This window comes from Thamnophis elegans, chromosome 2 (assembly GCF_009769535.1).
Source record: "Thamnophis elegans isolate rThaEle1 chromosome 2, rThaEle1.pri, whole genome shotgun sequence".
Taxonomy (NCBI): domain Eukaryota; kingdom Metazoa; phylum Chordata; class Lepidosauria; order Squamata; family Colubridae; genus Thamnophis; species Thamnophis elegans.
In genome coordinates, this window is record NC_045542.1 from 147,568,587 (window position 1) to 147,593,348 (window position 24,762).

Genomic DNA, 24,762 nt, shown 5'->3' on the forward strand with positions numbered 1-24,762 from the left:
TGAGCTGGCAGCTCTCCAAGCCAGATAAGGTCTGTGACTGTAAATCCTCCCTTGAAAGGCCTTACTGGATGTGAGTGAGCAGAATTCACAGTAAATTGATAAAAGGGGGTTTTTGTCGGGACAAGGAGTTTGCTGCATGCTCTTGGGCAGCCTAGGTCAGAACAATACACATGACACCAATTCTGGGAGTGTTAGGGTTACAGATATTCGCCACTATAGCAAAAGTGACTTATGACCATTTTTCACACTTATGACCGTTCGAGCATTCTCATGGTCAAAATTCAGACGCTTGGCAATTGATTCATATTTATGATGGTCGCTGTGTCCCGGGGTTATGTGATCACCTTGTGCAACCTTCTGACAAGCAAAGTCAATGGGGAAGCCAGATTTAATACAGCAACAACCGTGTTACTAACCTAACAATGGCAGTGATTCACTTAACAACTGTGGAAAGAAAGGCCATAAAATGGGAGCCAAACTCAATTAACTGTCTCGCTTAGCAAAAAAAATGTTGGGCTCCATGGTGGTTGTAAGTCGAGGACCACCTGAATTGACCAAACTATTAAACAAAAAATCAGGGAACTCCATGCAGAAAAGTGACGGCCACATTTTAATTTATTAAGTGTACATGTTGTATTCCTAAAAATAGTGGAAGGAAAGGAGAGAGATTTGTTAAGTGAGAGTGGTCTTCCAAGATGTCTGCTCGGGATGGGGTGGGGTAGGCATGATGGGACACCCACCCAACTCATCACCTTCTGAGATGCTCACTTCCATACGGGTGGGAGAGAAAGGGAAGAAGAGTTTAAAATATCATCAGTTTTTAATTCCTTGCGTACGTTCAGATCTGTCCCTCCGTGTCACATAAATAATAACGCCCTGCTTTTTGAGAAGGCGGAGCTTCCACTGGAAAAATGGAAACCAGGCTGTGCATGTTCTGGTGACTCCCGCTTCTCATGGCCTCATTCTTTTGGTCGGTTGACCAGGACTTCACCCAAGGCTTCCAGCACTTCACGCTTGTAATCTTCAAAGTCGCCATCGATTTGATTGACCGTCTGGTCCTCCACCACCCACATATGGCAGTTGGTCTCCGTGATAAGCCGAGCATCATGACTGACAATGATCACCGCTGGAAAAGACAGATGGGTTAAGTAAGATCTCCAAACCCCATTAAAAAAAAAGTTTCTTCTTTGCACTCAAGAGCTGTCCAGAGATTGCCATTTGGGATTCAACATGAGCCAACCATCTGCCAAGGGTTTACTAAAGCAGAGACATGCAAACTGCTGATTTTTCTCCCAAATAAGCTCCCCCAAGCTTATTTAACTGTTTATAAAAAGCAATTATTTCTTAAGACATCAAATATCCTAGGTTGAGGGTGCAAAAAAAAAAAATGCAGCCCATCAACATTTCTTCAGTGGCCACCAGAAAGAGCAAGTCTAAATTTCTGCTTATGTTTACTTTTTTTTTCCTTGGGGGAATGAATGGTTAACATAAGTACTTGAGGAATCACCAAGAATCCTCAGAACCCCTCAAAATGTGAAGCCTTCACCATGTTTATTTTGGGGGTGCTGCCTTCCTGATCTACAGCAAAGCCTGGTGTGGCTGGGCATTGCTGCTTCAATTGTGTTCATGTACAAATTATTCAACACTGTATTAGTTCTGGCATTCATAGGGATAGACCAATACAATACAATACAATAGCAGAGTTGGAAGGGACCTTAGAGGTCTTCTAGTCCAACCCCCTGCCTAGGCAGGAAACCCTATACCATTTCAGACAAATGGCTACCCAACACCTTCTTAAAGACTTCCAGTGTTGGAGCATTCACAACTTCTGGAGGCAAGTTGTTCCACTGATTAATTGTTCTAACTGTCAGGAAAGTTCTCCTCAGTTCTAAGTTGCTTCTCTCCTTGATTAGTTTCCACCCATTGCTTCTTGTTCTATCCTCAGGTGCCTTGGAGAATAGTTTGACTCCCTCTTCTTTGTGGCAACCCCTGATATATTGGAACATTGCTATCATGTCTTCCTTAGTCCTCCTTTTCATTAAACTAGACATACCCAGTTCCTGCAACCGTTCTTCATGTTTTAGTCTCCAGTCCCCTAATCATCTTTGTTGCTCTTCTCTGCACTCTTTCTAGAGTCTCCACATCTTTTTTACATCGTGGTGACGAAAACTGAATGCAGTATTCCAAGTGTGGCCTTACCAAAGTATTATAAAGTGGTATTAACACTTCACGTTATCTTGATTCTATTCCCCTGTTTATGCAGCCTAGAACTGTGTTGGCTTTTTTAGCAGCTGCTGTACACTGAAACCAGAAACTTATCATTCTTAGGTACTAAGATGGTGGCCTTCATTTTCAGTCTTTCCCATCCTGCCAAGTGATAGGGCAAAGCAAAGTTGATTTACAATAACAAAGGGAAGATATGCGACAGGATAGAACCGTGATGGAGAACCTATGGCACACATGCCACAGGTGGCATACGGAGCCCTCTCAGCGGACAGGCGAGCCGTCAACCTAGCTCAGCTCCACCGCACATGTGTGCGTGCCTCCCGCCGGCCAGCTGATTTTTGGATCTCTGCCAATCATACGTGGGGGGATGGACGGATGTGGGAGATGTGTGCACATGTGAGACAGGTTGCATGCATATGTACAGGATCTCGTGCAAATGCGGGAGACACGTGTTCGTGTGGTCGTGGAAGCATGCTCGGGGGCGAGCGCGGGAGTGTGTGGTGCGCTTCCCCCGCAGCTCATTTTTCCCAGGAGTTTGCAGGGAGGTCTGCTAGACCCAAAACGGGGTGATGTGTGTGTGTGTCGCACAAGCATGTGGAGGGAGCAGGGCATGCAGTGGGGAACACGCGCATGCGCAGGGGGCAAGGCATGCAGAGGGTGTCACACGTGCATTGCATTATGGGTGAGGGCCTTGCGCTTTCGTCACACGACGATAACAAGGTTAGCAATCACTGGGATAGGAGAAACCTAATGTCACTGTAGGAACGCCTGGTCCCTACTTTCCGGTACCATCTTTCAAATTTGTAAGGACAGCATAGTGGTAAGAAGAGCAAGCAGAGGGGTATTTATCATGTATTATTACCCCTGGAATTAAGAGCCAACAAGCTTTCGCTCACCTCCTTTATATTCATTGATAGCATCTCCCAAGGCATCGATTGATTCAATATCCAAGTTATTCGTAGGTTCATCCTAGGGGAAAGGGAATGGAGAGACATTTAAGGACTCTTGGCTTCTCTTCAGCTTCCACAATGGGATAATGGTGCTGATATATAGATTGTAGATAAACTCACCAGAATAAGGACGTCAGGCTCTCTGCAAGCCAATTCAGCAAATACTACGCGAGCTTTTTGTCCCCCTGGTAATAGGAAAAAAACCCAAAGGAGAGAAAGGAGGAATTAGAAGATTAGCAAAAATATGCTTGCTTCCCCAAAACTGATGCAGACAGCATCTCGCCTTTCGGAATTTGAAAGGACATCTGGAAGGATAAACAGAGCATGGAGATCAGAGCTTCTTAAGAACCCACCAAGTCCCCTTTGAAGGCTATCAGGCCTGCAGCCATCTTTTCTTTTGGATCTTTGGCCTGCCACATTTTCTATTCTTCTACTATGCATTTTCTATTGTGGGAAAATGGGAGGGGGGGGGGAATGATAGGGAGTCATATACTATGCAGCCATAACAAAATTCTTTCTAGGAAGCCAAGGTCATCCTTTGTCTTTACACGTCTGCACCTGACCAGAATTGGATGGGTGGAACTGCCAGCATGACAGTAGAAGATTGGACCTTGTGGGTGTGGGGGGAAGATCTTGAACTTTCAACTAGGTGGGGAAAACCGGGAATCTTTCAGATTCAGGTTTTCCCAGTTGTGCCAACATGGCTCTCTTCATCAATTGGAACGTTGAGCAATACTTTGCCTTTGATTCTGATTTCCTTTTGGATGCTATTTGGAACCCTGACATCAGCATTGGCCTATCTTTCTACAGCCATACAGTCTTATGTCTTGCTCAAGACACAGATGACTGTTAATCACTAAAACTCCAGCACTTAGTGCACCTCCCGGTGTGATTAGCTACAACTTTAATTATCCAACACATTTGGAACATGCCAAGGTGGAGAAAGCTATGCTAGCAGCCCCCGTCCTTCCTTGTGACGCCCTCGGCCCACCATCGCCCTTCCCTTCTCCCAAGAAATGTGTCCCATACCAGACAGCTTGCAAATCTGGATGGTGTGGGCATGACTCTCAAGACCAAACCGCCCTAAACATTTACGGGCATCTTGATAAGGCAGGTTGAAATTGCGCTGAAGATATTCAGTGGCTGTTTCCTGCATGTTCAACTGATCGGCATATTGCTGGTTGAAGAAGCCAACTTTCTACCAGGAGAGAGAGAGAGAGAGAGAAAAGAAAAAACTTGAGTGAAACTTCTCTCAAACGTCCACCGAAGCTTAACTGACACCATCCACACCTGCCACACCTGGCATTGCAGGGTTGCCTTCTGTGATTCTACTTCTGAAGCCTACTCCATCTCTCTTTCAACCAATTCATTTTGGCCAAGGTTACAGCTGGCGGAAGTCTTCCTAATTTCCTGGACTAGAACTTCCATCAGCCCTTGTCGCTGCCTCATGTGGGCTGGGATGATATGAAATGGAATCTAAACCACCAGGCAGGAAATAACCAGGTCTCCTAGTTCTAGTTTAGCGCATGATGCTGTCCTGAAATCAGTCTCCAAATTGTGTGACGATATTTTACTCTAAGTCTCAACTGCCACGTTGAGCAAATGAAGAAGCAGGTGCATGCAGCCATACCAGCACATTTCCCCCAAAATAAGACCCTGTCTTATCTTTTTTTGCCACCAAAAACGGCAACAAGTCTTATTTTTGGGAGAAGGGGAAGCATGTTGTCCACTGACTCACCACACCTGCGCACTTCGACCCTGGCCTCTTTTTCGCTATCAGAGGCCTTCAAGAATTTCTTCATCTGGCAAGGTCAGCAAGGCTTTCCTAAAGGCCTCCGTAGTGAAAACAGAGCTCCAGATCGATCCAGAGCTCTGATATCGGCTACAGAGGCCCCCAGGAAAGCCTTGCCAGCTGCAGAAGAAGAATTGGGCCGAGGTGTGAGAGGCCTGGTTGCAACTACCTGTAGTAGGGCAGCTCCCCCACCAGCTTAATTTTTACCTGTGCACCCTGGAGTGGGTGTGGTCTTAATTAGGGCTTATTTGGGGGTAGAGCTTATATTGGGTGCACATGTAAAAATCAAGCTAGGTGTCAGGCCTGCAGTCAGATTGGACCATGTGATGGACTTGTGGGTGTGGGGGCAAGATCATGAACTTTCAACTGGGTGGAAAACCCAGGAAGCTTTCAGATTCGGGTTTTCCACAGATTGTACCAACATGTCTCTCTTATTAAATTGGAACTTTGATGAAAGCAATGCCTTGAACTCTGATTTAATTCTGGATTTGGAACGCTGACACTAGGACTTACTTTCTGAGTAGGTCGTATTTTGGGGGAAATATGGTAATACAACGGAAGACCAAAAGGTGCACTGGATATCCTGCAAGCAAACTATCCCCTCTCCAAGCAGAGTACACCAACACAAAGCTACAACTGCCATGTGTGCACCGCTTCCTATGACCAAAGACTTCCTACCCTGACTGCAAGCTCTGCTTTCCATTCCAATATAACCCTCATCCCCTCATTGTACACTGCCTTCCCACCACGTTCCAATTGAGATTTCAGTGATACTTACTAGTCTGTGGTTTTTCCTCATTTCTCCTCTGGTCTGAAAAGATGATAAGGAAAAGAAAACAGGAGGTTAGCATTGCGTTGGTTCTCTTCCCTTGCAGTCTCATCAGATTAAAAGAGAAGTCATTTTTCACGGGCTCTTCCTAAAATCGTCCCCCAATAGTCACTTTCACTCATCTAGGACTCGGTCAAAAGGGGCCCCAAACAGAGAAAAGGAAATTCAGGAGGACAATCCACACCAAGAGAAGCCAAAGTTTGAACAGATAGTACTTACCGCTGTAAGCTTCCCGGTTAACAGCAATAGGAGTGTACTTTTCCCCACCCCATTGGGGCCCACGATACAGACTGAGAGGCAGGAAAAAGGGGAAGAGAAGGGATTGTCATTAGTAACAAGATGGTGCCAGGCAGGCAAAGTTTTTAAGAATCTGACTCCTCCCTCCCCGCCATCTTTCAATACAGGTAGTCCTCGAATTATGATCATTCGTTTAGTGGCCATTCGAAGTTACAGCTGTGCTGAAAAAAGTGACTTATGGCCATTTTTCACACTTACGACTGTTGAAGCACCCCCGTGGTCATGTGATCAAATTTCAGATGCTTGACCACTGTCTGATATTTAGAATAGAATAGAATAACAGAGTTGGAAGGGACCTTGGAGGTCTTCTAGTCCAACCCCCTGCTTAGGCAGGAAACCCTACACCACTTCAGACAAATGGTTGTCCAGCCTCTTCTTAAAAACTTCCAGTGTTGGAGCATTCACAACTTCTGGAGGCAAGCTGTTCCACTGATTCATTGTTCTAACTGTCAGGAAATTTCTCCTTAGTTCTAAATTGCTTCTCTTGATTAGTTTCCACCCATTGCTTCTTGTCCTACCCTCAGGTGCTTTGGAGAATAGCTTGATTCCCTCTTCTCTGTGGCAACCCCTGAGATATTGGAACACTGCTATCATGTCTCCTCTAGGCCTTCTTTTCATCAGACTAGATATACCCAGTTCCTGCAACTATTCTTCATATGTTTTAGCCTCCAGTCCCCTAGTCATCATGGCATTTACATCGTGGCATATTTATGATGGTTGAAGTGTCCCCAGGTCATCTGATCTCCCTTTGTGACCTTTTGACAAGCAAATTCAAAGGGGAAGCCAGATTCACTTAACAACTGGGTTACTAACTAAACAACTGCATTGATTCATTGTACAATTGTGGGAGGAAAGGTCATAAAATGGGACAAACTTGCTTAGCAACTATCTTGTTCAGCAATGGAAATTTTGGGCTCACTTGTGGTGGTTAAGTTGAGGACTAAATCAAAAGCAGGAGCTAAAAGTGACTTTTCCCAGCTGCAGCACTTTAAAAAAATTTTAAAAGGAGAAACTCCTGGTGAGGAATTTCCTCTCAGAAACCAAGAAACACAAATGATAACCGTGTGCAGAACTGTCTGTCAGCACAAAAACTTTACCGTCTCTCCTTCCCCATCACTTACTTCGCGATTCCATGTCAATTCCAAAGTCCAAATTTTTGAAAAGGGGCTTCTGTCCTTCGTAACTGAAGTCCACGGCTAAAAGAGAAGCAAAGAGATAAGGATCAAAAGGGGGGGAAAATGTTTTCCCGAGAACACAAAAGTAAAGTTTAGATAGAACAACAACCAGGAACAGCCAGCCTAGAAAAAAAAAATCAGTTCTTAGCCCAGCTGGTTAAAATAGCAGAGCTTCGATTGAACAATCTGAATTTGAAATGAGGTTGTTGGAAATTTTTTTTAGCTCACCCTTCCTCGTCCCACTTTTGATCCTGAGTTTTGGACTGAGAGTCTCAAAGCAAAGGATTGCGATTTGCTTTGAACCAACCCACAGATTGCATACAAGCTGCCTAGGGAGCCCTATTCTTAGCACAAGGGTCAGCAACCTTAAAACATTCAAAGAGCCACAAAGGTCCTAACTGAAAGCCCACCTTTCAATTCTGGAGCCAACCGGAAGTCCGGTTCCCCCCACCATAGTCTCCTCCTAGCAACTGTCATTACTTGCGACAATAATAAGCAGGCTCCATTATGATCGTAAGTTGGGGACTAACTATATGCTCATCTTAATGACAGAATCCTTGGTACATGCAGACACTCTCGTTATCGCTCCAGTTTTCTAGCACTGGGGAAGCTAAGAGACAGCGTAAATTTACCCAATTATTTCTCCAGCCATTAGCCATCCATGGGCAAAATCCTATCCTGGCCATCTGGGATCAACAAAAACTAAGGCAGGAACTTAAATCACATGGCTGCTGGGTATAAGGGCTCAACTTCCTCTCCTAAAGATGCCTCAGTCAGAGCAAAGAACACTGGGAATTGTAGTTTAACAACAGCCAGAAATTAAACTTCCATCTCTCTCTCTCCTCAAATGCTTGAAGGAGGAAACAGAGTTCAGAACAACTGATAAGAGATCCCCCCCCCCAAGAAAACCACTCACTCTTCTTCAGGCTCCTAATCTTTCCCCTGCACCCCTTCCTTTACAATTTGCCCTGCAAAAGGAGAAGCCCTACCGTGAAGGCCCAGAATGGGTGGGGCAAGAGGTGGTGGGTTCGGAAAGGTGAATTTCACGGTATATTCCTTGGGCCGTTTCAGGAGCTCGGGGGCCTCGTTGGATTCCTCATCCGGGTTCTTCTTGCGACATTTCTGCTGCTTCCGCGTCAGGGCCTCCTTGGTCTGCTTTTCCTGGAACAAGCAAGACAGGTTACAAGGGGAACAGGCTGTCCCTTTCTTTTGGGGCACGGAGGGGAGACAGACGGGCGACAGGAACATGTTTTTCAAAAATTAGAATTTTTTTTTTTAAGTGCTGGAAACCGTGGCAGGGATTGACGGCACCAAACGGGCAGGACTCAGACAGATTTCTGACAGAGTGGGAATTAGCTCTTCTCATGGATGATCTAGATCACTATCCAACAGGCAGAAACCTGGATGGCGTACAGCAGGGGTGTCAAACTCGATTTTATCCGCATCAGGGTTGTGTTTGATCTCAGGTGGCTGGAGTAGAAGTGGGCATGGCTAGCTTGATGTCACTCATGTTGGGGGCGCCTGTGCTGACCCGAGTGCTCTGCCAGAAAAAACGGGTTCCTGAGCTCCCCTTTCGGCTGCGATGGCCTCCTGCAGAATTGCCAGCAAAAACGGACCTTGTGGAGGGAGGGTCACGTGCGGCCCTCCTGAGCTCTGTTTTTGCTGGCCGAAGCACCGTGGGCTGTTCTTCACTGTTTCCAGAGCAGCCACATGGGCCAGATATAAGCATCCTGTGGGCCGGATCAAAAGCATAGTCATTGTTTCAGGTAGTGACAGCCCCCCCTCATTTAATGACAGGGTTGCCAGTCCGAATTGTTGTCACTGAAAAAGGAACAGCCTTTGTTATGGTTTTGATGAAGGATGGTATTCACTTACTTTCCCTACTGGTTCGCAAAAGTGAGTGCACATGGACGCACGCTTCGCTCGCATGTGCCCTATCCACCCATGTGTTCGGGCTTCCGGGCATGCGCTTTGGCTTGAAAACGTGTCTAAATAGGACAGCATAGAACCAGGGCAGGACCCGTGATTTCCATTACCAGTTCAAGTGAACCAGTCCGAATCGGTTGAATACCACCTCTGGTTTTGATATTTAGGGAGGAAGCAAAATTCTGCCGTGTTTAGGACTACAGATTTAATTCAGCATAACTGTCCTGCTTCCTCAAAAAAGTCACTTCAGCTAAGAGGAATCCCAGAGAAAACAGTAATTGCACAACATTTCTCGACCAGCAATCCCTCTACCTTGGCACAGCTACACACTTACTGCCTGCTTTGTCGATTTTCCCCCGGCCTTTAGGTCTTTAAGCTTCTTTTCTTGCTTCTCGTACTGTTTGAGCAGCTCTTTCTGTTTCTGTTGATACATCTTCTTGAAAGTCACTGCCAGGGAACGTGACAAAATAACAATCCTGAGGTAAGCCAATTTCACAATCCCCATCCTGATGCACAGCTTGGTATCACCGAACAAGGGAAGAGGCAGATGTCTCACAAATGAAGGTGAATATACGTGTCCAAGGTCATTGTTACAGGATCCAATCTGCGACAGTCACTGGGACCAGAGGTTTAGTCTTCTAAGCTTTTGGTCTCGTGCTGGAGCCCATCTTCAAGGTACTTCTCTCTAGCAGAGTGTTTGCTTTGGGGTATTCTGTGTGTGATATTTATATGGTTCCTGTTGTCCCAAAGGTTTTTTTTCAGGAGGCAACTGGACTTTGTTTTTTCTTTTGAAGATGTTTCGCTTCTCATCTAAGAAGCTTCTTCAGCTCTGAGAGGAGAGTGGAGAATAATTCCTTGCAGACAGCTGGTAATTTGCTGGACACAGATAAACCTCCAAGTGCTTCAGCAACCCTCTAAAAGAATGCAACTTACCAGCTGTCTGCAAGGAATATAACTCCTTCTATTCCCCACTATCCTGTCAGAGCTGAAGAAGCTTCTTGGATGAGAAGAAAGTCTTCAAAAGAAAAAAAAACAAGTTTAGTTGCCTCCTGAAAAAAAAAAGCACCTTTGGTACAACCATGACCTGGATGACAGAGAATCTCTACAGACTATGGTGCCTGTTGTATGTGGCTTTTTAGATGTTGATTGAGGTGTTGATGGCTGGCTAATAAGTTGTTGGCTGTTGTTTCCTTGTTCTGCCAAGTCCTCTCCGCCTAAGCACTTGACAAGTTGGTGGTAAATCAGCACTCCCGTTGACACTCTGCTATAAAGAAATTCCGAGGATGAGCTCCCCGTACAAGTCTGAAAGCTTGGAAGACTAAATCTCTGACCCTGGTGAGATTGGATTCTCCAGGCAGATTTCTACTTGTTAATTGACAATGGCCCCGATTCGGCATTAAAACAAGTAAAGCTGTCATTAAAGAATAAAAAACAAACAAACAGAGCCATCCATCAGAATCAAGGAGAAAAGACAAATGCTTAAAATAAAAGAACAGGATGACGACGAACCTATTCAGTGAGCTCCTGGCTACCTCAGACTTCCTTCTGTGTAAGATTCAGGCATTTAAAGGTCTGAGGGACCCTTGGTTCTCTCTGAGCTTCCTTGTTTTCTTGCAGACATTTCATTACTAGCACGGATGGTGTTAGCTAGTCTGGGTAATAAAACGTCTGCAAGAAAACAAGCCAGCCAGGGAGCACCATGGATCCCCCACTTCAACCCTGAGCTCCAAATATTCGCCTTCATTTAAAGATCTGAAGATTCAAATGGTTATGTCGGATTATGTCAGATATCTTTAAAGCAGCCTCTCCCTCCAAAGGTGAGTAAAACACCCAGCAATTCAGCAGGTTTGGCATTTAATTGAAAGTGGATGGGCCGTTTTAAAATAAATAATTCTTTGGGTTCAAATTCTAGAAATCTTTATTTGAAATCACAAAGTCTGAATGTTGGGATTTTAAAATCATTTCTTTAAAACTGATTTTAAAAACAGACATTCCAACTCTGTGGCTTGGAATACAGATTTTTCGAATTGCGAATCCAGGAATTATATATTTTACGTGTTTTGCCAGCTGGGCTCCCTTGTTCTTGTATCTGTCACTTTATTTATCTACCATACTTTTCGGAGTATAAGACGCACCCCCCCCCCACTAAAGAGCGTGGAAATGTTGGTGCGTCTTATGCACTGAATAGAGCCATTTTTGGCTTCCCGAAGCCCTGCCCCCTGCATCCCATTTTTTGCAAAAAATGGAGGCGTTTTTGCTTTCCCCCAGCCCCCAGAAGCACTATATAGGCTTTAGCAGGGCTGGGGGAAGGCAAAAATGCCTCCGTTTTTGCCTTCCCCCAGCCCTGTTGAAGCCTGCAGAATGCTCCTGGGCGGTGGGGAAGACAGAAACTTTTTTTTCTTATTTACCACATCGAAATCTTGGTGCGTCTTATACACCGGTGTGTCTTATAGTCCAAAAAATATTGTATTTGTTTTTATTTAGATTTATATGGATATCCACCTCACGAAGCTCCTACTACCCTTAGCACCACTCACTGTAGTTTCCCCGGTAGTAGAAAAGTTTCTGCATGTCCAAGTGGATGATATCTGTACACACATCATCCAAGAATCCCTGGTCGTGGGAAACGATGAGCAGAGTTTTCTTCCACGTCTGGAGATAGCTGTAAGAAGAACAGAAGGGAATTAAAATAACAACAGTCACAACAGCTGATTTAGCCTCTCCTTTTTCAGCAACCACACTGATTGTTAAGTGGAATGGTCACTAACTGAACACTTGACTGAGAGATGTAAAGATCACTGATTGCTGGTATCTCATTTAGACAAAAGTTCTCTTACAATGTCTTGTGCCTAGCCATTTTTTCCCTCTTTTTTGACACCTCGTAGGGTGGAGAGATTGCATATTCAAGCCACATCTCTTCATGAGCTGCTTTTTTCCATGGTGTGGTACGGCAACTGGCTGTGAGGCTAGGCTTTCGCCCCACCCCTCCACCGGGTACCGGTGTTGTGGGGCCTGCGGGGCTGCAATGAGCGCGGGGGGGTGCTTGAGCAACCAGGCAAAAGGGCGCGAAACCGAGGCAGAAGAGGCAAAAATAAAAGGTAGCTAAAGAAAAATTCCTGTAAAAACTAGAAAGGGGAAAAAAATACTACAAAAAAATCCTAACTAAATACTATTCATTGGAGAGTCACTGAATAGCTCCTGTTAGGCCGAAGACTGAGGTTAATCTGGGGAGTCACCAGGAGGAATAGAGGGATTGTCCTCAGATTTACCTCAGTCTCCAGGCAATTGGGCCGTAACAATACCCATCCAGTGACTCCTCCCACACCCCACTTTGGAGACTGGCCAGACTTTAATCAGTTTCACACTGAAGGCTTTTGTTGTCAGGCACATTGGTTGAAGAATGATTTTTTAAAATTATGATTTATTACTGTTGCATTTGTGAATGTCACTGAGATAGTCGCTAAACAAAGAGTGGGCTGCACCACATTAGGATTAACTTCAGTAACTCTTCACTCCTCTCAGCCCAAGTTATGTTTATGTGACTGAGAATGTAAATATGAGAAAGATGCAGCTAGTGTGAAAGAAAAGAGCCCTGAATAATTAAAGGATACATTTCATTTATTCTGTTTCATTCAGCTAAAGTGTTAGCATCTGTATATATGGCACAAATTTCAAATATATAAGTTTGTTTTTAAATACTACTATCATGTTGCACTGATAGCTTCCCTGACTCTGTTGAAGGGTGGAAATGCAGGTTAGAAAATGCTAATAAAATTGACATACCCCCCCACTCCATTTTGGGTCTAGTAGGCATCCCTGCAGCCTTCTGGGAGCAAAAATGGGCAGTGTGTGCACTGTGTGTGTGTGTGTGTGTGTGTGTGTGCGCACACACACACACACACACACACACACAGAGTTTTGGGCCTAGTAGGCCTCCTTGCAGCCTCCTGGGACCAAAAACAGGCCACAGGAGGGGGGGCACACACCCTGCCCCAAATATGCGTGGGCATTTCCCACATGCGCCCCACCCCCCACGCATGTGCAGCAGAGATCCAAAAATCAGCTGCTCGGTGGGAGGCATGCGCGCACATGGGCAATGAATCTGAGCTGGGGCGAGGGCTCTGCGTGCCACCTGTGTGACATGTGTGCCATAGGTTTGCCATCACAGTTAGAGACAATACATTTTGTAATTGTCTCTACAATCTCTTTACATGCTGCTCGAACCACTGCCAGTGTCATTAAGAGAAACAAAATGTAAGAATAAAAGATTCTTCTGGGATTTTGCCAAGATATTTATCTGCTCCATAAAAATGGCCCATTGCTTGAAGGAGACTTTAAAGCCAAAGCAACTGACTTTCCCTTCCCTAGTATGCTTAGCTGGTGACTTACTTGTTAAGCCAGATGACTGCATTGAGATCCAAGTGATTGGTAGGTTCATCAAGCATCAGCAATGTGGGCTCCATGAACAGGGCTCTGAAAAAAAAATGATCAGGTCAGAAGTCCCATTTTACGAGTCCGTCATAACTTTGAATGGTCAGTAAGTGATCTGTTGTAATTTGAGGACTACTTGTAACTGAGATTCGAGGAAGGAGACAGAAGAAGCAGTGAAGAAACAGAGCACAAAGGGTGTTGATGCCTTACTGATCAGAAGCAACATAGAAGAAATGCTACAGAATCATAAGGCCAGCAACCAGAAAAAAAGAAATCAATTTAGGGAGAAGCAGGGATGGGGGAGAACAAAAAATATAAATTTGGAAGCTATGGATTGTATACGGAAGCCATAAAATGGCATCTTCTTTTGTTTTGGATTTGGTTGCCATGTGTAAACCATGACAATATCTCTCCCATTAGTTTCAAAAAGACCAATAGTGGGTTGGAAGATGCTTTTTTATCAAGCCCTTTCTTATAGAGTGGCGGTGGCGCCGTGATTAGAATGCAGTCCTTCAGGCTGAATCTCGAATCTCACCAGGCTCAAGGTTGACTCAGCCTTCCATCCTTCCGAGGTGGGTAAAATGAGGACCCAGATTGTTGGGGGAAATAGGCTGACTCTGTAAACCGCTTAGAGCGGTCTGTAAAGCACTGTGAAGTGGTATATAAGTCTTAAGTGCTAAGTCCAAACATTGGTCTATCTAGCAGAAGGCTTCCCAAACTGGTCTTCCCCAGATGTGTTAAAATGCAGTGTTCATCACCTCCAGCCAGCCTGACCACCTGAAGGAAACCAGATTAGGATGGATAGACTAATATAAGGAAAGTGGTGAACCAAGTGGTGGTCGGATTTCGAAAGATCTCCTGTATGGAGAATTAGTGCAGGGAAAGTGTCCCAGAGGGAGAGCACAGCTACAATATAAGGCTATCTGCAAGAGGGATCTAAAGGCCTTGGGAAAGGACATTAACAGCTGGGAAATCTTGACCTCTGATCATTCAGCTTGGAGGCTAAAGACGCAGCATGGCCTTCTCCAATTCGAAGAGACAATTGTTCAGCAGGCCAAGGCAAAGAGGCAGTCCTGGAACCAGCAAAATCTGGGGGCTGGGCAGGGGACAGAATGTATCTGCCCTCAGTGTAGAAGGGATTGCCACTCCTGAATTGGACTTTTCAGCCACACCAGATGCTGCGTTAGGACCTGTTTCCAGAGCATGATACCATAGTCTTTAATGACTGAAGGATGCCAATGCCAATGGTGAACCAAGTCGATTGCTTTGGAGTAGTTGGTTGCCACGTTTTCCCCATCCCTCTGGCTGATATTCGTCTTTCAACAATTACCTGGCCAAGGAGACCCTCATGCGCCAACCTCCTGAGAATTTCTTGGTTTGCCTATTCTGCATCTCAGGATTGAAGCCCAACCCAGCCAGGATTCTCCGAGCTTTGGCTTCTGCTGCTGCTGCTCCTGTAGCCCGTATTTCCTCATAGACCTGGCAGTGAAGAATAGGAAGGGCATATCAGAACATCTGTCAACCCTGAAGCGAACCTGTCTGAGGTCATCTTTGCAGCTTCATGGTTGCCACAAGGGAAAGGGAGGGGAAAAATAGATAGCTCGGCTCTGCGGTCAAAACAAAAAGATTTCCTGTGGGAACCAAGGTCATTCCAACAAGTGGCTGAGAAGAGGAGTGGAGTAACCAAGCAATCTGCCAGCAGCTCTATTGGACAATGTAACCTGGGGGAGAAGGGCAATTTTCACTTTTAATTAGGTGAAAACCGTGGGAACTTTCAGAGTCGGTTTTCACGGTTGTGCCAATATGATGTATCCAATAATCTTGTTCCTTGAGGAATCTACCTGCCTTGGAGTTCTACTTTCAATGGATGTATTATGTGGAATGCTGACAACATCAGGCCACTCCAGATGCTAGAGATCAGGGTTAAGATAGGGTGGAGACAGGTTCTTCAATTCTATTAGCATTTTCTATCCAATTCCTTAAAAACCATAGAAGATTCTGAGAGCTGTAGTCCCAAGATATCTGAGGCCACCTGGTTGGGAAGACTGGATTACTTAGTCCAGCATTCTTTTCCCTAGAGGACTTCAACTGATGCCCACAGTATTTTGAAAAAATAAACACCTAAAGGTGGCGAACATATCCGACACATCTTTTTCCTCCAATTTTTCCCACAATTGCAGTCGTCTGAGGTAAGTTTGGCTGAGAGAGATGGAGTGGCCCAAACTCGACACGGTTGCTATGGGAATCTATTGTCCACAGTGGGTGTTTTTTGCTGGAAACCAGAAGTGAATGGTGGTTTCCAGCAAAAAATAAATAAATTATAAATTGTGGCCATGTGACCACAGGGTGCTGCAAATGGTCAAACATGTGGGCTGGTTGCTGAGTTGGGTAGGGGAGCTGCTAGAACGGGGGTATCAAACTGGTGGCCTGTGGGCCAGATGCGTCACACACAGGCCACGCCCACCCCAGCTCTGTGAATGTGGAAAATATTGTGAAATGTCAGGCAACGGCAATGTGATGCTGCAGGTTTGACACCCGTGTGCTAGAACTTCAAATCTGTGTCACTTCAAACAATTTCAAAGTGAATTAGTCATAGGACGATGACTACCTGTCAATGAATCATGGGCAGCCCGTTCCCACAGCAAGTGTAGAAAGCCCGTCATGGTTCCTGAATACCTTTTCCAGGCGTTCTGCTGCTGCATCGTCCCCTTTCTCCAGCTGTGCCTGCAGACGTTTCTCTTCCTCCAACAGCTTCAGTCGCTTGGTGTCAGCCTTGAGCACTGCTTGGACTGCCGGAGTCTCATCCGCAATAACCTCTGTGAGGTACAAGCAGAGGAGGAGAAAATGGAAAGAAGATAAGCTGGATATCATTAGGTCTGATAGCATGATTTTTATGGAATGCTAAAAACTTTTCAAACAAAGGGGAAAATATCTTTGAATCCTTCCATACCAAATCCTGGTAATGAAGACAAATAATACGCTTCCATATGCAGTGGGTTATTTGTTTATGGGCTTTAATGTCATCAAATGATGGGAAACTGGGCAGCCAAGAGATCAGACAAACAATCAGAAAATCTGAGCTTCCTGTCAGATTCAAACAAGGATTACGGTGCTGTTTCACAAGTTCCAGAAAGTCACTGGTTTCCTGAATCACAAAGGTCTGAAGCAGGGGTCTCTAAACATTAAGACTTATGCACTTAGGCTTTCAAAATTCCTTAGCCAGCCATGCTGGGAATTCTGGGACTTGAAGTCCACAAGTGTTAAAGTTGCCAGGTTTGGAGACCCCTGGTCTAAAGTGAGAAACAGAAAGTCTCTCTGCCTAACATAAACAGACTGCAGCATGATATAACCAGGAATACTCCAACTGTAGTAGATTTCAAACCCCATCAGCCCAGCAACTTAGTTTTAACCCCCCCCCCCTTAAAGAAAGGGACCAATGAGCCCAAGAGTTGCCTGGCTGTTTCCCCCCCCCCCCCCTCGGTCCCCAACTGTTGTTCCTTTACCTTGTTCACAGAGCAGCACATCAATGTTGGGAGGGATGCTCAAGGCCCGGTTAGCAATATGTTTCAGCAAAGTGGTTTTGCCCTTCCTGAAAAGAACAACAGAAATCAGATGGAAGAGAGTCATTGGAGTCGATCATCAAAGCCTCTCCCAAGTATTTTGGATTATGGAAGGTGCATGAGGAGAAACACAATCTACCCACTTCCCCTTTCAGAGTGGTTTTTCTAGCAAGGTATTAGTATTGGACAAATTACAGTCAGAAGACTTCCCCCTCCCCCAAATGTTGGAATAATCAAATAAAACAGCAATGATTCCAGAAGTAACACATCCTTATATATAATTTCTGAAGTATCTACTATTAAATGTTTTAGATGCCTGTTGAAGATCTTTCTCTTCTTGCACACACACACGTTTGAAATTCTGCTTGTCAAATGTATTATTTTTATTTGTCTTGTATGCAGCCCACTCCCGGAGGACTCCAGGCGGCTCACAACAGACAAGGGAAAGGGGATAAATAGACAAGACAACACTTTAAAAAAAGGCGCAACATTCACAATTTCCGTGGGGCTGGGTGTTTCACAAGCCCCCCGGCCTGCTGGAGCAGCCAGGACTTGGTGGCTTTGCGGAAGGCCAGGAGGGTAGTAAGGGTCCGGATCTCCACAGGGAGGTCATTCCAGAGGGCATGGTTATCTGAGGGACTGTCTCTTACCGGCGACATCCACCCAACAAACTAGGCCGGGGAAGCAAGGAACTGTCAGCCTCTGTTTTGCTGCTTGCTTTCGGCTGCCATTGAAATGGGGAGGGGGGGGCATGGTATTTGGGTGGGGGAGTATTCAGTGCAGGAGTGACTGTTAAAATGGAATTTTTCTCACCATCTACTGCGCATGTTGCAGATAGAGGATTTGCCGCCAAGGCCAACTGTCCGGCATACCAACCTGATGATGCGTTTTGAAGATGGAACTCACATGACACCTGAGGGATGTGCGGATTGGACTATGGGATGGAGTTACCAAGGGAAGGGGGTTGGGTCACATATTGATATCTATGATTACGCGCACTTTTGCCTCAGATCTTGCTTTGCCTAGCTGCTATCTACTCATGACCAGTAAAAGTACTCTTAGTTCTGCAAAATGGAGTGGTTTCTTTCTTGGTTACTGAGGGAGGTCGCCATGACAGGAACGTTGTGAGTCCTGTTTCCTAAGGAGGAACACCTTCTCCATGGTGGCTTCTTCCCTCTGGAATATCATCCCACCTTAAATTAGACTGGCCCTCACTCTAACACTCTTTCAAAATGGCCCAGAGATGTGGTTTTGCTAGCAGGCTCGAGAAACCCAGAATGGGATGGAGCCCATCAAATGGCTGGTTTGATTGTGTGTTGCTGCTGAAGAGGAGGGGTGGTTATTTATTTTTTAAAACACACACACACAGTGTATTGTCGCCGTGAGCAAATAGGCAGCTATATAAATTTTATAAACAAACAAAAAAATAGAAAGAAATATTATATAAATGATGAAAACCACAGTGGGCTCTGCAACCTCACAGAAATTTATTATTGGATATCTACCATGTTTCCCAGAAAATAAGACAGGGTCTTATTTTCTTTTGACTCCCAAAATAAGCACTTGGCCTTTTTTCAGGGAGGTCTTATTATTTTTGAGGTGCAGGAGGCGGTAAGCGTGGTCCCCTCATGGCTGCTGCTATGTTGCAATATTTTCAGGGAGGGCTTATTTTTGGGGAAGCAGGGGAGACCTCACAATTAGTCCACTAAAACATGGTCTTACTATATTATTAGGTCATACTTTAAAAAAAAAATCTGTTTCACAATACTTTTGTTCAGGAGGCATTATAACATTTGTATAATAATTGTAATAAAATACACCTACCCGTTCGGGCCCACCAAACCATATCGACGCCCAGCTACAATATATAAATCTGCATTGACAAATAATTCTTTTCCGTGAGCTGAGATGCTAAACTTCTCCAACTATAACAGAAAATGAAGAATATTATAAGGGGTTTTCGGAATTTTTAAACCTATTTCACCCACTGGATCTGTGGGGGGATTTTTTTGTTTTTTGTTTGTTTTACTCTGATGATTCCAAGCTTGCATTTTATTGTTTTCACCATCTTAGCAATAGCAATAGCAATAGCAGTTAGACTTATATACCGCTTCATAGGGCTTTCAGGCCTCTCTAAGCGGTTTACAGAGTCAGCATATTGCCCCCAACAATCCGGGTCCTCATTTTACCCACCTCGGAAGGATGGAAGGCTGAGTCAACCTTGAGATTGAGGTGAGATTTGAACAGCCGAACTGCAGAACTGCAGTCAGCTGAAGTAGCCTGCAGTGCTGCATTTAACCACTGCGCCACCTCGGCTCTAAGGGATCAGCCTGAAAAATATTTGTGACAAAGTGCAGAACGCCACCATTCTAAGCAAAGATGTCACAATTTACCTGCACTTACAGATAATTCTTGAGTTTACGACCATAATTGAGCCCAAAATTTTATGTACCTAAGTGGAAACATCCCATTTTATGACTTTTCTTGCTACATTTGTTAAGTGAATCATTGCTTTTGTTAAGTTAATAACACGGGTTGTTAATTGAATCTGGATTCCCCACTGACTTTGCTTGTCCGAAGGTTGCAAAAGCTGATCACAAAACATTGCAACCATCATAAATGTGAACTAATTGCCAAGCATCTGAATTATGATCATATGACCACGGGGATGCTGCAATGGTCGTAAGTCTGAAAAACAACCATAAGTTACTGTTTCCAGTGCCATTGTAACTTTGACCAGTCACTAAATGAACTGTTGTTAAGTTGAGGACTACCTGTACTCTTACAGAAGCAGACTGAGAAAAATTGAGAAATTATTACTGTTGTCACTTTTTAAAAAAGTTTTTTAAATGCATTTTTTTGAAAGGAAAGACCCTTTTTAAAAAGGCAGAGCTCATTTATTTACAATCCTGAACATGCAGAATTCTACAATTCTCAAAAATATTAATGATCGCTTTCCTCTTGAGTCACGATGCCAACGAAGAGAAAGGAATAAACGTGCAGCTGATATACAAAGCGAAGGAGACCAGCAAAATGGAGAAGACTGATGAGCCAGAGAAGCAAAGCAGAGGGGCGTGTGGGAATATAACTGGAGTACCTTGATATCTGAGGCATTTTCCAACATGGCTTGTCTCGAGGTCATTTCCGCCTGGGACACCGAGAAATCGTTTTCAGCCGCGTTGGCTGCTTTCAAGGTTGCAATCTGCCGCTCAAAGTCCAGCTGGTGAAGCAAAGAAAGGCTCAAATCAGGTCACTTGACAAGTTTCGTGGGATATGCTGCTTTCCAAGACATCTTCTCTCTTGAAGACCAGATGTTAAAACTGCAAAATGTGCCACGTTTTTACTCCTGTGAACTGTTTCACAATAACTTTTGGTTCAGGAGGCATTCTAGCATTTGTAAAATAATTGTAGTATAAAAGACACCTCCTCGTTTGGACTCACCAAGCCACATTGGCGCCTAGCTGCAATTTATGTCTATTTATGTAACTGTCCAATTCATATAATTGGACACCTAATTTTTCGGGCAATGTGCATCCAGTATAAACCAAACAGGGAACAATAATTATAAGTAAAACACCAGATAAATTATAAAAACATGAAGCCTATATGCAGTGTATCAGACAGTGAACAGTTTGACACATTCCATCTTCCCAAAGACAGGCTCATCTATTGTCCTCACCCAACATCTGGCAAAAAAACCTCATTTTTAAAACTTTCCTGAGGTGCATCCGTGTGTGTGTGTGTGTGTGTGTGTGTGAGAGAGAGAGAGAGAGAGAGAGGGGGGGGGGGGGGAGGGAGGGAGAGAGGGAGGGAGAGAGAGAGAGAATTAAAAAAGGAGGAATCACAACAGAAGACAGACACCTCCTAAGGCTCCATCTGATGAGGAGGAGAAGTTACAGAGATCTATTTTTTTCATTTCCTTGTCAGATGGGATCTAGGAATTCATGTTTCTACTACAGTTTCAAATGTCCCGCAATCTACTTTGGATCGATTTCACCACAGAGTTTATTCCCGATCTCAACTGCAGTGAGATTTATTTCTACGTTCCCTTGTAAAAAAGGGGAGAAGAGAATAAGAGCGTACAAAAAGAATGTGTGTTATGACTGCAGTCAAGCAAAGTCAGAAAAAGTAGGAAGTAACAGATGGCCTCCTTTGGAGGACCACATCTAACCTGTTTCTTGAGTTTCTTCTTCTCCTTCTTGCTGAGGTTTGCATAGGGATCATCTTCCTTCTTCTCCTCTTCCCCCTCTGATGGCTACAGAGTTTAAAGAAATCCAGTTTATGATAGCCAAACATGATGATGTGGGGACCAAAGGAGTTTTACTGTGAAATCTTTGTGGCACTTGGATGAGGAATTAAGCCCCATCATGTCATCTCCGTCTCAATCTTACTTCAGTAGGCTGCTTTGACTACTTGGCTGTTTTAACTTCTATTAGGACCACAAGCGACATGTCTTAGGTGAAGGTGGAGACATTTCCATGCAATCTTTCTAATCTTACTAGAAAGTGCAGTGATTGCTAGGATTTAAATCCCAGGTTCACAGAGCAACTCACTTGTATATGTAATCGCAATAGTACTTAGACTTATATACCGCTTCACAGTGCTTTTACAGCCCTCTCTAAGCGGTTTACAGAGTCAGCCTATTGCCCCCAACAATCTGGGCCCTCCTTTTACCCATCTCGGAAGGATGGAAGGCTGAGTCAACCTTGAGCCGGTGAGACTCAAACTGCCAAACAGCTGAAGTAGCCTGCAGTACTGCACTCTAACCACTGTGCCAGTCATATAATCCTCTCTTCAGCAGAGAGGAATAACCCCTGGCAAATGGGGTGGGGGGCTCTTCAGGAATCTAGTGGAGGTCTAGTGCCTTCCTGAGATGCAGCAAACCATTTGCCACTGGTATTTTATTATGGCCCAACTCAGTTAAGGCAAGTTCTGGCACACCCAAGTAGAGTCCTTCTCCAGATGAAAACTCTACTGTGCAGAGAGCAAGAACCAGGGGGGGAAACTGAGAGTTTTATGGAGCAGTGATTAAACAGGCTGCATCTCTAGCACATCTAGGTGCCCCAGAAACTATTTTTCTGTAACACGTTCTGAGTCCCTGTAATGGAAAGGACTAAAATAGCCCTCTTTTATTAAAAAATTATATTTTGGAGAAATTATAGGAGCAGACGCTTAAGATAATACCTTTTTCATTTCTCAATAACTCTCCCCCACCCCTCACGTGATCATGTACAAATATAAGACATTTCCTCCAGTTCATGATTGACGTGGGTGGAGAATGAAGGCAACAGTGTCGGCTCTAGAGCATTCAGACAACTGAAATCCCTTGCAGGTCAGGTTTCTGAGGGCTGCTTTTCTTCGCAAGTATCCCACACTATCCCAGCATATGTTAGAAGGGGTGGCACAGAGGTAGCCAATGGGTTCATACTTCACCATACAGCAGAGTTCCCCAAACTTTCTGGGTTGGTGTCCCGGAGGGGGGAAGGAAGGGAAGGAAAGAGGGGATGGTTCTGTGGGAGGGGCAGGCACATGTGCATGCACCCATTGCTCGTGCGAGTGGGGCTGAGAGCGCTTGCGGTGCTCACACAAGTGGGATAATGTACATATGCACGCACCAGCCAGCCAGTCAGCCATTCACACGGACTGGTTACGAATAGTCCGCAGACCGGAAGTGGGCTGTGGCCCACAGGGTGGGGACCCCTGCCATAGAGAACTGGATCCTTACCGGCTGGCTGTCCTGTTTGGATTTCTCATTCTCCTCAGTGAAGTCCTCCTCTCCATCATCTTCTTCCTCATCTGTATCCTCTGCCTCTAGAGCAGCAAACATATTCTGCAATGATGAAGAAGAAAGAAAAGAATACGTTATACATTACACTGGAAAGAATTTCTCATCTGCTCATTTCCAGCAACTCCACAGGTTACGTCATAAAGACCAGCACAGATTGCATACAGGTGGCCCCCCATTTACGACCACAATTGAGCCCAAACTGTCTGTTTTTATGACCTTCCTTGTCACAGTTGTCAAATCAATTGCTGCAGTTGTTAAGTTAGTAACACAGTTGTTAAAAGTGAATAAGGCTTCCCCCCACTGACTTTGATTATCAGAAGCCAACAGGAACGGTCACAAAAGGTGATCATATCATATCACCCTGGGACAATGCAACTGTCATAAATACATGCCAGTTGCCAAGCACTCACAACTTAATTATGTGACCATGGGGATGCTGCAATGGTGATGGGTGTGAAAACTGGTCATATCACTTTTTACAGTGCTGTCGTAACTTGGAATGAATGGTTGTAATTCAAGGACTACCTGTAGAACAGGGGCCTCCAACCTTGGCAACTTGAAGACTTGTGGACTTCAACTCCCAGAGGTCCTCAGCCAGCTTTTCTGGTTAAGTTAGTAACAGGGTTGCTAAGTGAATCTGGCTTCCCCATTGACTTTGTTTGTCAGAAAGTCACAAAAAGAGGATCACATGAGTGTGACACTACAACCATTGTAAATATAAATTGCCAAGCGTTTGAGCCATGGTGGCGCAGTGGTTAAGAGTGCAGTACTGCAGGCTACTTCTGCTGACTGCCTGCAATTTGGCAGATCAAATCTCACCAGGCTCAAGGTTGACTCAGCCTTCCATCCTTCCGAGGTCAGTAAAATGAGGATCCGGATTGTTGGGGGCAATTATGCTGACTCTGTAAACTGCTTAGAGAAGACTGTAAAGTGGCATATAAGTCTAAGTGCTATTGCTATTTGAATTTTGATCACATGACCATGGGATGCTTCAATGGTTGTGTGACAAATGGTCATGAGTCACTTTTTTCAGGGTCATTCTAACTTTAAACGGTCACTAAATGAATTGCTGTAAGTTGAGGACTACCTGTAACTCAGCAGAAGTGAAATCTCTTGCATTCTCCACACAACCATCAAAATTGGGCGTTCTGGCTTCTTCGTTAGATTGTGAACACTTACCTTGGCTGGCTGGTTCTTCTTCCCTTTGGTTTTCTTGGTATTTTCTTCAGATTGAGCAGCTGGTTTGGCTCCAACCTAAGATGAAAAATCAAGGAAATGGGCATAAACATTGTTAAGGAAGAGAAAGGAAACAAAATTGCAACAGTAATTCCAACTCTCTCCCAGCTTTGCAAATAATCTATCTGTTGGAATAAACCCGTTAAAAACCATCAGCCTACTCAGAATCTAGGAAGCATCCCTCCTTAAGGGAGGAAACTATTTTTTTAAATTCAAAATAGTCTACTTTCTGCTCATCATGGATGAAAGCCCCCTATCATTTGTCCCACTAGATCAGGGATGGGAACGATGGCTCTTTTATGGCCCTTTCATTCAGTGCCTTCACAATTCGAACAGTCATTGAATGAGAGCTATTTTCTAAGGCACCCGAAGGCCAGACAAGGAATAATGAATGGAAACTGAACAAGGAGAGATTCAACCTAGAAATAAGGAGGAACTTTCTGACAGTGAGGACAATCAACCAATGGAGCAGCTTTGCCTTCAGCAATTGTGGGAGCTTCATCACTGGAGGCTTTCAAGAAGAGACTCGACTGCCATTTTTCAGAAATGGTG

The 24,762-nt window shown here is 44.6% G+C and overlaps 1 protein-coding gene across 2 annotated transcripts in view; it reads right to left on the reverse strand.

The window, feature by feature from the left end:
- Positions 1-589: 589 nt before the first annotated feature.
- The window catches only part of LOC116503875 (ATP-binding cassette sub-family F member 1-like), a 39,021-nt gene continuing 14,848 nt past the window's right edge, over positions 590-24,762 (reverse strand). For both annotated transcript variants that reach the window (XM_032210567.1, XM_032210566.1), the window contains exons 10-28: positions 24,154-24,228; positions 22,912-23,016; positions 21,358-21,441; positions 20,284-20,406; positions 19,011-19,111; positions 17,130-17,215; positions 16,303-16,442; positions 14,957-15,105; positions 13,585-13,668; positions 11,733-11,857; positions 9,530-9,642; positions 8,259-8,430; positions 7,216-7,290; positions 6,017-6,087; positions 5,747-5,779; positions 4,206-4,374; positions 3,297-3,361; positions 3,123-3,195; positions 590-1,126 (exon numbers count right to left, since the gene is read on the reverse strand). In XM_032210567.1, the coding sequence (XP_032066458.1) occupies positions 960-1,126; positions 3,123-3,195; positions 3,297-3,361; positions 4,206-4,374; positions 5,747-5,779; positions 6,017-6,087; positions 7,216-7,290; positions 8,259-8,430; positions 9,530-9,642; positions 11,733-11,857; positions 13,585-13,668; positions 14,957-15,105; positions 16,303-16,442; positions 17,130-17,215; positions 19,011-19,111; positions 20,284-20,406; positions 21,358-21,441; positions 22,912-23,016; positions 24,154-24,228 (2,010 nt within the window). In that variant the 3' untranslated portion in view covers positions 590-959. The remainder of the gene's footprint in view (positions 1,127-3,122; positions 3,196-3,296; positions 3,362-4,205; positions 4,375-5,746; positions 5,780-6,016; positions 6,088-7,215; positions 7,291-8,258; positions 8,431-9,529; positions 9,643-11,732; positions 11,858-13,584; positions 13,669-14,956; positions 15,106-16,302; positions 16,443-17,129; positions 17,216-19,010; positions 19,112-20,283; positions 20,407-21,357; positions 21,442-22,911; positions 23,017-24,153; positions 24,229-24,762) is intronic.